General features: G+C 46.6%; 1 protein-coding gene across 1 annotated transcript; it reads left to right on the forward strand.

The window, feature by feature from the left end:
• The first annotated feature begins 286 nt into the window (after positions 1 to 286).
• LOC120057872 (DNA replication licensing factor mcm2-like) lies at positions 287 to 12,484 on the forward strand. The gene is made up of 16 exons (XM_039006347.1): positions 287 to 352; positions 1,226 to 1,416; positions 1,665 to 1,828; positions 2,266 to 2,393; positions 2,487 to 2,625; positions 2,820 to 3,039; positions 3,581 to 3,788; positions 4,029 to 4,163; positions 4,471 to 4,662; positions 5,615 to 5,708; positions 5,966 to 6,216; positions 8,458 to 8,697; positions 8,878 to 9,120; positions 10,753 to 10,935; positions 11,190 to 11,345; positions 11,637 to 12,484. Exons 1-16 carry the CDS (start codon positions 347 to 349, stop codon positions 11,745 to 11,747), a joined length of 2,661 nt encoding a protein of 886 aa, XP_038862275.1. The 5' UTR covers positions 287 to 346; the 3' UTR covers positions 11,748 to 12,484.
• Positions 12,485 to 13,155: the final 671 nt, after the last annotated feature.

Consider the following 13,155-nt stretch of genomic DNA (forward strand, 5'->3'; position numbering starts at 1 on the left):
GGAACATAAAACGTGTATTTCACACAAAAATATGGTCAAGCGTGACAGCGTTACCCAATTTATTTATCAGTTGGTCCTATGACGGAAGTTATACAAGCGGTAACCCCGACCACCCGGCTTGCTGGGCGAACCAAAACGAGTGCACCTAAATTATCTCCATACGACTGACCAATCGCAGAGCCATTAATTAGCGCCGACCAATCATAATACTGAGTTTGGTTTTCAACGTTACATATTCATGAGATTTCGCGCGCTTTCCATACCACGTGAAGATTTCGCGCGAAAAGTCAGTGGTCAGAAAAAAAACACTTGCGTGGAAGCAGCGGAGACAAGCCAGCGATACACTATGGCGGTGAGTGATTATTATAGAAAATAGTTTTATATTAATATTGCATGCTGTTTCTTAGTTCGCAGAAGGCTGTATCTCCTGTGATTGGTCAGCTAGCCTTGTTCGTGTTCTCTTTTTGCTCTTTAGTAAAGCAAGAGCAGAAGAACATGTCAGGAAGCAGATTAGCTAACGTTAGCTACGTTGTCTTGCCAACGAATCTTAGCGAGCTATGTTACTTGCCAATTTAACTAGGCAAGTCAGTTAAAAATATTCTTATTTACAATGACGGCCTCACCCGGCTGACGCTGAGCCCATTGTGCGTCGCCCTATGGGACTCCCGATCACGGCCGGTTGTGATACAGCCTGGAATCTAACCAGGGTCTGTAGTGACGCCTCTAGCACTGAGATGGCAGTTCCTTAGACCGCTCATAACTAGATGTAAAGTTAACTAACACTTTAGTTAGAGATCAACGTGATAGAAAGTACATTTATTAAGTTTATACATTTTTATTGGCCATGTTAAAGTTATACAAATCGTTTAATCTAGAATTGTATTGTGCGCTAGCTATGACGTTAGCTAGTAGTTAGCTAGCTAGTTTGATTGCTAGGTTGTCAGCCATCAGTCGGCGTACGAGCACTCCATTGTCACCATCATAGTTAGCTAGCTAACTAGAAATACCCTGGTAACTAACTTGAAAATTAAATGCTCATGTTCGCTTGCTAATTAACGTTAGCTCTTTGTTTACTACGTTACAGTACAGAGTTCAACAAATTTAGGGAATCCGCATTGGAACATCTTGTTACAATAACATTGTTATGCTATAAGTCATCACATAAATAACTAGCTAAGTTTAACAAATCGATTTTTAACAAGGGCTGTGTATTCTCCTCTGTTAGGATTCATCTGAGTCATATCACATGGCGACTAGCCCCAGCCATGGTTCCAGACGGGGAGACCTGACCTCCAGCCCGGGGAGAGACCTGCCCCCCTTCGAGGATGAGTCAGAGGGACTCCTGGGTGATGGTCCCCTGCCAGGGGAGGAGGAGGGAGATGATGGGGAGGAACTGATAGGAGATGCGATGGAGAGGTGAGCAAGGGGAGGTGTTAAAGTATTACTGTGTGTTCATCTTCCTTGTGCTGCTGTGTAACATGATTGCAATAAAAAAAAAAGTTTGCTTAGTTACATAAAATACATTAATTTAAAGTGGAATTGATCCTTGTCGTTTACCTCATCCTGACTTAAGACGTAGTTCTTTACATAGTGTTCTGGTTGCTTTTATATTATCAAAGCATTTTTGTGTTCACCACACTGATGCCATCTCCCCACCCATACAGGGACTACCGAGCCATCCCTGAGCTAGACAGGTATGAGGAGGAGGGTCTGGATCTTGATGAGGAGCTGTCGGAGCTGTCTCCTGGAGCCAGGGCTGCAGCTGAGGACGCCATGAGGAGAAGAGACAGGGAGCAGGGAGGCAGGCTGAGGAGAGGTCTACTTTATGGTGAGGATATTATATACATGCGATTCAGGGACAAGGAGGGTAGGCTGAGGAAATTAGGATATATATATCTATCTATCTATCTCTTGAGGTGGCAAACTCAGGAGATGACTGTCCTATGGTGTATATATTCCATACTCTGGTCATGGTAAAGGCCCAGAGAGCCAAATATACTGTAGGCCCTTTAAGACCTGTAAGTTTGGCCCGTAGCCTTTGTCTTTGAAAATACTGCATTAGGCCCATATACTATATCGTAATCTTACGCCGTTGTGGAATGTATGAAGTAACTCCAAACCTTGCTGCATCAACGACTTCCACTAATCGGTCACTTTTCTTCCCAAACCTTTCTGTTCATCATAACAGTGAGGATGAGAATTATCCTAAGCTTGCCGCATCGATGAACTCTACTTATTTCTACTCAATTCTCTTCCTCCAAACAGACAGTGAGGATGAGGATGAGCGCCCGGCCCGGAGGCGTCGCCTGGCTGAGCGGGCTGCAGATGGGTCCGGGGTGGAGGGAGAGGATGATGAGATGATTGAGAGTATTGAGAACCTGGAGGACATGAAGGTAAGAAAAAAAGAAGTTGTTTTTATTATTTGTTTAGTTTTTCAGACTTTTTAAAATGTCTTTATTTATTTCCCTGTGATTGGTTGGTTGTAGGGTCACTCAGTCAGGGAGTGGGTGGTCATGGCCGCTCCTCGTCTGGAGATATACCACCGCTTTAAGAACTTCCTGCGCACCCACGTGGATGAGAACGGCCACAACGTGTTCAAGGAGAAGATCACCGACATGTGTAAAGGTATTCAATGAAAGTACTAGATTAAATCTATTTTAAACTTCTCACAGAGAACAAGGACAGACTGGTGAGCTATCAGGACGTAGCAGCATGTCCTGGCCTACTTCCTGCCTGAGGCACCTACTGAAATGCTGATTTACTTTTTCTTTTTTATAATGTATGTAAGTAACCAATGATAATGTATTTAAAACTTCCAGAGAACAAGGAGAGTCTGGTGGTGAACTACGAGGACCTAGCAGCCAGGGAGCATGTCCTGGCCTACTTCCTGCCCGAGGCCCCTACTGAGATGCTGAAGATATTTGACGAGGCAGCCAAGGAAGTAGTCCTGGCCATGTACCCCAAATACGACCGCATCGCTCACGAGATCCACATCAGGATCTGCAACCTGCCCCTCGTCGAAGAGCTGCGATCCCTCAGGTAAATACTGATAGGAAATGATCACGTGTCTTCCATGATTTTAAAAGTAGACTCAGTGATACAAAGTAGGCATTAGTAGATGGGATGGGGGGCAACTTTTTCAACAACAAAGACCGAGGCTAATCTCTTCTACAGTTGTTACAGAGCTATTATTTGACCCTGCTGGTCATCTATGAAAGTTCGATCATCCTTGAATGGCCATGTACTGTTATAATCTCCACCCGGCACAGCTAGAAGAGGACTGGCCACCCCTCACAGCCTGGCTCCTCTCTAGGTTTCTTCCTAGGTTCCGGCCTTTCTAGGGAGTTTTTCCTAGCCATTGTGCTTCTACATCTGCAGTGCTTGCTCTTTGGGGTTTTAGGCTGGGTTTCTGTACAGCTGATGTAAGAAAAGGGCTTTATAAATGTGATTTGAGGTAGAATATTAGAGGGGAGGTGCTCACAAATGCAGCCTCTTGCACCACTCCCTCTATAGGACTAATAGGATTGATTTGCCTCTTTCCAAAACATGAGCCTTTGTTTTTCCCTCTTGTCCTCTCTAGACAACTCCACCTGAACCAGTTGATCCGTACCAGTGGAGTGGTGACCTGCTGTACAGGTGTTCTGCCACAGCTGGGCATGGTCAAGTACAACTGTAACAAGTGTAACTTCATCCTGGGGCCCTTCTTCCAGTCCCAGAACCAGGAAGTGAAGCCAGGGTCTTGCCCTGAGTGCCAGTCCTTCGGACCTTTTGACATCAATATGGAGTTGGTGAGTCCAGTCGACCAAATAGATATGCTCTAAGGTAGTGGGCCAATAGCAATATAGAATCTAGGTGAGTGAACCAATAGAGAATCTAATGAGATTAGAATGAGGAAGTGAAGCCGAGTGCCAGTCGACCGACCAATCAGGCTCTTGACACACGTTTGACCCTGGTGACTTGATTTCCATCATTTAATAAATACAGGAAGGAAAAGTGGAATAATAACACTTTTTCTTTTTTCTCCACAGACTGTGTACCAGAACTACCAGCGAATCACCATTCAGGAGAGCCCTGGCAAGATCGCCGCTGGCCGCCTCCCACGCTCCAAAGATGCCATCCTGTTGGCTGACCTGGTGGACCAATGCAAACCTGGAGATGAAATAGTGAGTCTGACTCTTAACAGAACTAACTTTTTGTTGTATTTCTCAACAGCGTAGGGTACAGTGACATGATCTGCTAGTGTGATGTACAGGGACCGGAGGACTCCATTATAACGTATGGTTTCATAGGTAGATGTACCATGTTGTTTGAGCCCATTTTGAACATTCATGTGTTTGTTCATGCTAGTAAAAATACCAAAGCAACTCTTCATATTTGGGGCATAACATTTTTTAAAAGCATTTCAACTTTTTCATCTTTTAAAAAAATAATATTTTCCCAAAAGTAATATTCTAACGTTTTTCCCTCCAGGAACTGACGGGCATCTACAACAACAACTATGACGGCTCTCTGAACATGGCTAACGGCTTCCCCGTGTTCGCTACGGTCATCATGGCCAATCATATCGCTCGGAGAGACAACAAAGTGGCCGTGGCCGAGCTCACTGACGAGGACGTCAAGGCCATCGTGGCGCTGTCTAAGGACGAGCGCATCGGCGAGAGGGTGAGTTAGGAGGACCCTGCTGAGAGAGAGAGAGAGAGAGAGATTTTTGTGTGTATGTGGACACCCCTTCAAATTTGTGGATTCGGGTATTTCAGCCGCACCCTGCTGGTGTGATGTGGGTGAAGCGTGATTCATCACTCCAGAGAACGCGTTTCCACAGCTCCAGAGTCCAATGGCGGCGAGCTTTACACCACTCTAGATGATGCTTGGCATTGCACATGGTGATCTTAGGCTTGTGTGCAGCTGCTCGGCCATGGAAACCCATTTCCTGAAGCTCCCGACGAACAGTTATTGTGCTGACGTTGCTTCCACAGGCCGTTTGTAAGTCGGTAGTGAGTGTTGCAACCGAGGACAGACTCTACGCTCTTCAGCACTCGGCAGTCCTGTTCTGTGAGCTTGTGTGGCTTACCACTTCGCGGCTGAGCCGTTGTTGCTCCACTTCACAATAACAGCACTTACAGTTGACCAGGGCAGCTCTAGCAGGGCAGAAATGTGATGAACTGACTTGTTGGAAAGGTGGCATCCTATGACGGTGCCACGTTGAAAGTCACTGAGTTCTTCAGTAAGGCCATTCTATTGCTTGTCTATGGAGATTGCATGGCTGTGTGCTCAATTTTGTAAACCGGTCAGCAACGGTTGTGGCTGAAATAGCCAAATCCACTAATTTGAAGGGGTGTCCACATATTTTAGTGCATATATATATATGACAGAGTACGCAATTTTCGGCGACCACTTTAGGCTCGTGGGTGCTACTTTCAGAACTATTGGCTAGAAGGTAAACTAAAGTACCGGCGAAGCTCTTTGTCTTGCAGCTCAATGTGTGAAGTAAATGTTGCTTGTCAATACACATAGCTCGAAGGGCTTTTAGGAACTCCTATCTAGGCGTGTTGTCGTTCCTCGTATCATTAATATACCCTATTCATCCCCTGGTCTGTCTCCTGTCTCTCTGCAGATCTTTGCCAGTATCGGCCCCTCCATTTACGGCCACGAGGACATCAAGAGAGGCCTGGCTCTGGCTCTGTTTGGTGGAGAGCCCAAGAATCCAGGTTTGTGGACAATAGACAAGGCTATTCCTACGTCCCAATTCTATACCCTTTTCCCTGAAGTGTGCACCACTCCTATGCTTACATTTTATTTATTTTTTTATCCCTGTGGGGGAGTGCACAAGTGTACACTTCAAGGGGAAAGGAATGGAGGATTTGGGAGCAGAGTTTTGATTACACAACCTGACAAAGAAATATAACACAACACTATTTAAAACAATCCACTGACTGATCCATGCTCTTACCATGCTCTCTTCTAGGTGGGAAACACAAGGTACGTGGGGACCTTAACGTGCTCCTGTGCGGTGACCCCGGTACGGCCAAGTCCCAGTTCTTGAAGTACGTGGAGAAGGTGGCCAGCAGAGCTGTGTTCACCACCGGCCAGGGAGCCTCCGCTGTGGGCCTGACCGCCTACGTACAGAGACACCCAGTCACCAGGGAGTGGACACTGGAGGCTGGAGCCCTGGTGTTAGCGGACAGAGGAGTCTGTCTCATCGACGAGTTTGATAAGGTGAGGGGGATTCTATACCCATCTGCTGACGCCTTGGTAACCGTTTTTGTTTGGGGGAGGAGCTTGTGATATTCACATTTCTCATGAGTAGGGCCTGGAGTCTCTTCTGGGCAGGGTGGGGGGGGGGTCTTCTGATCGGTAACTTCTAATTGAGGTCATGAGATTTCCCTGAACATGTGACGTGACCAGGTAAAACTCTTGGCCCCACTCAAGATGTGGGTAACGGAATGAGGCTTTAAAAAATCTCTCCCGTCCAGATTAACGATCCAGACAGGACCAGTATCCACGAGGCCCAGTGCTCAACATGTCTCTCCTCTCTAGATGAACGATCCAGACAGGACCAGTATCCACGAGGCCCAGTGCTCAACATGTCTCTCCTCTCTAGATGAACGATGCAGACAGGACCAGTATCCACGAGGCCCAGTGCTCAACATGTCTCTCCTCTCTAGATGAACGATGCAGACAGGACCAGTATCCACGAGGCCCAGTGCTCAACATGTCTCTTCTCTCTAGATGAACGATGCAGACAGGACCAGTATCCACGAGGCCCAGTGCTCAACATGTCTCTCCTCTCTAGATGAACGATGCAGACAGGACCAGTATCCACGAGGCCCAGTGCTCAACATGTCTCTCCTCTCTAGATGAACGATGCAGACAGGACCAGTATCCACGAGGCCCAGTGCTCAACATGTCTCTCCTCTCTAGATGAACGATGCAGGCAGGACCAGTATCCACGAGGCCCAGTGCTCAACATGTCTCTCCTCTCTAGATGAACGATGCAGACAGGACCAGTATCCACGAGGCCCAGTGCTCAACATGTCTCTCCTCTCTAGATGAACGATGCAGACATGACCATTGTCCACGAGGCCCAGTGCTCAACATGTCTCTGTTCTCTAGATGAACGATGCAGACAGGACCATTATCCACGAGGCCCAGTGCTCAACATGTCTCTCCTCTCTAGATGAACGATGCAGACATGACCAGTATCCACGAGGCCCAGTGCTCAACATGTCTCTCCTCTCTAGATGAACGATGCAGACATGACCAGTATCCACGAGGCCCAGTGCTCAACATGTCTCTCCTCTCTAGATGAACGATGCAGACAGGACCAGTATCCACGAGGCCCAGTGCTCAACATGTCTCTCCTCTCTAGATGAACGATGCAGACAGGACCAGTATCCACGAGGCCCAGTGCTCAACATGTCTCTCCTCTCTAGATGAACGATGCAGACAGGACCAGTATCCACGAGGCCCAGTGCTCAACATGTCTCTCCTCTCTAGATGAACGATCCAGACAGGACCAGTATCCACGAGGCCCAGTGCTCAACATGTCTCTCCTCTCTAGATGAACGATGCAGACAGGACCAGTATCCACGAGGCCCAGTGCTCAACATGTCTCTTCTCTCTAGATGAACGATGCAGACAGGACCAGTATCCACGAGGCCCAGTGCTCAACATGTCTCTCCTCTCTAGATGAACGATGCAGACAGGACCAGTATCCACGAGGCCCAGTGCTCAACATGTCTCTGTTCTCTAGATGAACGATGCAGACAGGACCAGTATCCACGAGGCCCAGTGCTCAACATGTCTCTTCTCTCTAGATGAACGATGCAGACAGGACCAGTAGCCACGAGGCCCAGTGCTCAACATGTCTCTCCTCTCTAGATGAACGATCCAGACAGGACCAGTATCCACGAGGCCCAGTGCTCAACATGTCTCTCCTCTCTAGATGAACGATGCAGACAGGCCCAGTATCCACGAGGCCCAGTGCTCAACATGTCTCTCCTCTCTAGATGAACGATGCAGACAGGACCAGTATCCACGAGGCCCAGTGCTCAACATGTCTCTCCTCTCTAGATGAACGATGCAGACAGGACCAGTATCCACGAGGCCCAGTGCTCAACATGTCTCTCCTCTCTAGATGAACGATGCAGACAGGACCAGTATCCACGAGGCCCAGTGCTCAACATGTCTCTCCTCTCTAGATGAACGATGCAGGCAGGACCAGTATCCACGAGGCCCAGTGCTCAACATGTCTCTGTTCTCTAGATGAACGATGCAGACAGGACCAGTATCCACGAGGCCCAGTGCTCAACATGTCTCTCCTCTCTAGATGAACGATGCAGACAGGACCAGTATCCACGAGGCCCAGTGCTCAACATGTCTCTCCTCTCTAGATGAACGATGCAGACAGGACCAGTATCCACGAGGCCCAGTGCTCAACATGTCTCTTCTCTCTAGATGAACGATGCAGACAGGACCAGTATCCACGAGGCCATGGAACAACAGAGCATCTCCATCTCCAAGGCTGGCATCGTCACCTCGCTCCAGGCACGCTGTACCATCATCGCTGCTGCCAACCCTATCGGTGGTCGCTACGACCCGTCTCTGACCTTCTCTGAGAACGTGGATCTGACCGAGCCTATCGTGTCTCGTTTTGACGTCCTGTGTGTGGTCAGAGATACTGTGGACCCGGTGCAGGTAAAGATGCATATCAACTAGTTTCCGAATGCCAACTTCCTTCATACATTTTTTCATATATTTTGGTACAAACCTGATTGTAATATAACTACTGTTGCTTAATTGATACTCTACAAAAACCCTGAAAACTCGACATCTCTCATCAGACCTTAACCTCTCTCTCTCTTTTTACTACAACAGGATGAGATGCTGGCTCGTTTCGTGGTGGGCAGCCACATTAAGCACCACCCCAGCAACAAGGAAGCTGGGATGGCTGGCTTGGAGGAGGTGGTTCTGCCCAACACCACAGATGTACCTCCTATCCCCCAGGAGCTGCTGAGGAAATACATAATGTACTCCAAGGAAAGAGTCCGGCCCAAACTCAACCAGATGGACCAGGATAAGGTGGCTCACATCTACAGCGACCTACGCAAAGAGTCCATGGTGAGTCTGTGACAAGTCTAGTATTGCCTCGATTACAAACGTCTCGTTAACTTGGTAGCTATTGGCTATTCAGAACAAACGTGAAAAAAAGCTGGAAATTAAGGTTATCTGTGTGAATCAGGGTTTGAATGCTGCGTACCACAATCCTGTTAGCCAGGTGAGTTTAAATCCCAGAGCCTAGAGGCAGGATTAATGAGACTCACTCAGACCTGAACAGGTGAGTTTAAATCCCAGAGCCTAGAGACAGGATTAATGAGACTCACTCAGACCTGAACAGGTGAGTTTAAATCCCAGAGCCTAGAGACAGGATTAATGAGACTCACTCAGACCTGAACAGGTGAGTTTAAATCCCAGAGCCTAGAGACAGGATTAATGAGACTCACTCAGACCTGAACAGGTGAGTTTAAATCCCAGAGCCTAGAGACAGGATTAATGAGACTCACTCAGACCTGAACAGGTGAGTTTAAATCCCAGAGCCTAGAGACAGGATTAATGAGACTCACTCAGACCTGAACAGGTGAGTTTAAATCCCAGAGCCTAGAGACAGGATTAATGAGACTCACTCAGACCTGAACAGGTGAGTTTAAATCCCAGAGCCTAGAGACAGGATTAATGAGACTCACTCAGACCTGAACAGGTGAGTTTAAATCCCAGAGCCTAGAGACAGGATTAATGAGACTCACTCAGACCTGAACAGGTGAGTTTAAATCCCAGAGCCTAGAGACAGGATTAATGAGACTCACTCAGACCTGAACAGGTGAGTTTAAATCCCAGAGCCTAGAGACAGGATTAATGAGACTCACTCAGACCTGAACAGGTGAGTTTAAATCCCAGAGCCTAGAGACAGGATTAATGAGACTCACTCAGACCTGAACAGGTGAGTTTAAATCCCAGAGCCTAGAGACAGGATTAATGAGACTCACTCAGACCTGAACAGGTGAGTTTAAATCCCAGAGCCTAGAGACAGGATTAATGAGACTCACTCAGACCTGAACAGGTGAGTTTAAATCCCAGAGCCTAGAGACAGGATTAATGAGACTCACTCAGACCTGAACAGGTGAGTTTAAATCCCAGAGCCTAGAGACAGGATTAATGAGACTCACTCAGACCTGAACAGGTGAGTTTAAATCCCAGAGCCTAGAGACAGGATTAATGAGACTCACTCAGACCTGAACAGGTGAGTTTAAATCCCAGAGCCTAGAGGCAGGATTACTGCGACTCACTCAGACGTGAACAGGTGAGTTTAAATCCCAGAGCCTAGAGACAGGATTAATGAGACTCACTCAAACCTGAACAGCTGTAATGCAAATTGGAATGTCTTGACTTTAAAAAAAAAAAGCATTTTAAGAATGGATCTTAACCCTGGAATCAATAATAATCAATAGCTTTGTCTTGTCCCTGTCTGCTGTAAGGGGACTGGCAGCATCCTGCTGTAGTATAAATAGTGAGTCACAGCGGAATATCTTCTCTAGGCGGCTGATTTTATTTTGTTCTGATCACATCCCTGTTAGTGTGACGTCTTGTGTATTTACATCCATATTATTACTGAGTAGGAGACAGGCAGGCTCCCCGTCACATCCAGTGTCTCCACATGGTTTATTATTAGTAATAGATCTATGTATTACTCTCTAGGCGACGGGCAGTATCCCCATCACGGTGCGTCACATCGAGTCTATGATCCGCATGGCGGAGGCCCACGCCAGGATGCACCTCCGAGACTACGTAGTGGAGGATGACGTCAACATGGCCATCAGAGTCATGCTGGAGAGCTTCATCGACACTCAGAAGTTCAGCGTCATGAGGAGCATGAGGAAGGTAAGCACAGGACTCCTCGACCTTAGGGGCCCGGGTCCTCGACCTTAGGGGCCCGGGTGCTCGACCAAAGTTCACTTTCAATGGATATGAATTGGTGTCTGGGGAAACCAGTCCTAGGAGGGGGCTGGCTAGGCGGCTTCCTCTAGTGACATCCTGAAACCAACCCAGTCTTCTTCCTCCCTCGTTAACTGGTTTTCAGACAGGACAACTGGCTGCTGTTTATTCTGAAACCAACTTCTCCCTCTTCTCTCTAGACGTTTGCCCGTTACCTGGCATTCAGACGAGACAACAATGAGTTGCTGCTCTTCATCCTGAAGCAGCTGGTGTCAGAGCAGGTGGCGTATCAGAGGAACCGGTACGGAGCACAGCAGGACACCATCGAGATCCCAGAGAAAGACCTGGTGGACAAGGTAATGAGCTGCTAGTCACGGTGTTGTCTTAACGAATGGTGTAAAATGTCTTTCTCGGTAATGTACTATAACAAGCTGCTAATCATGGTGCCGTCTCAATAGTCTGATGGTTTCGTCTCCTCTCCCTCGTCTGTTGTCTAGCGAGATGCTAACTGTTGGCCTAATCTCAATAATGTCAACTTGATTCATCTCTATTTCTATTCTTCCCCTTAGTGGGGGAAATATCTTGTTACATTTTGTCGTCAACACTGCTATAGTTTCTGAATTGTTCTGTGCTCTCTCCTTCCCCAGGCCAGACAGATCAGCATCCAGAACCTGTCAGCGTTCTATGACAGCGACGTGTTCCGATCCAACAAGTTCTCTCACGACATGAAGAAGAAGTTGATTCTGCAACAGTTTTAAATCTGTTTCCTGGATAAAAAAAAGACGAGCCTCTGTCTGTGTTCTAAATTCACCCGTTCCCTATGTAGTTCACTACTTTTGAATAGGGCCCATAAGGGTGTGATTTGTTTTTGGGACACAGCCTGTCTGGATGTGTTAATAGTTGTAAATGTTTGTCATCCTGTTGTTGGCTAAAAGAAGAATCCTAATAGGATCTAAATGGCCCGATTTTAATGCTATCGATGTTACAATTTGTATCTGTTAATGTACATGTTTTGTGAACGTAGACTGTACCTTCATTCCAAACGACTTTCTACTTTTACATCTTGGAACACAGCTTGTGTTTTTGTAACAGGCTTTTTGACGTTTAACTGTATTAATGTTTCTAAAGTTATTATTTAAAAACATATTTTTTTTTGATAATCTGATTTCATGTTAGACTATCTTCTCGACACTGAAATATGATGTAATATTATTTCCTTCTGGACCAATGACTTTCTGATCACCTTCATGATTTCCTGTTCTGGTCTGTGACTAGAATTCTGGGATCATGTTTTGATAATAAATTACATTTGTAGAAGCGTGTCATCACCCTGAATGTACTGAAGACATGGATCCCGAGTGGCATGGTGGTCTAAGGCACTGCATCGCAGTGCTAGAGGCGCCACTACAGATGCCACTATCACTGGCTGTATCACAACCGGCCGTGACCAGGAGTCCCATATCGCGGCGGACAATTGGGCCAGTGTCGTCCGGGTTAGGGGAGGGTTTGGCCGGGGTAGGCCGTCATTGTAAATAAGAATTTGTGCTCAACTGACTTGCCTAGTTAAATTAAACACATAAATACATGTAGATCCTTTTAAGCTTAAACGGTGTCACCTGCCGCCACTGCAAGGCATCGACATCTGTAGTGGTGTGTTGTCTCTGTGAAGGAAGTCTCACGTTTTTGCTCGTCTCAGTTTGAATACGTAAAGCGTATTAAACCGCAGAGCATACTATTTACCAAGGGCCCGTTTCCGATTTAGGCAATTACACTTCTCAGTAGTATTCTGGCTTTACCTTCTGAAGGGCTTTGCATTTCGCACGCTGAATACATGTAATTCAACCGCTGGAAACTCTCCCACTTGCTTACCGAACAGATTTTCTCTTGGGTGTTTTCAATACATTTATCTTACTAATGCAAATGTTGACAGACTAAAATAAATTGAGAGAACGAGTTCAGAAAATAGGGATCAATTCAAGAAATTCATATAAATATATGCATATTCATCTCTGTTTCAACACCAATTTGATAGCTGTGAAAAATACTCCATCTTGTCTATTTAGACATTTGGGGGTTAGGAAAGTATGTATGAATTATAACTGGTTTGGAGAGCGTTTACGAAGATTAATCAGTTCTATAACCCATGGTAATGTTGGAAGATTAGTC

This window comes from Salvelinus namaycush, chromosome 2 (genome assembly GCF_016432855.1).
Source record: "Salvelinus namaycush isolate Seneca chromosome 2, SaNama_1.0, whole genome shotgun sequence".
NCBI lineage: Eukaryota > Metazoa > Chordata > Actinopteri > Salmoniformes > Salmonidae > Salvelinus > Salvelinus namaycush.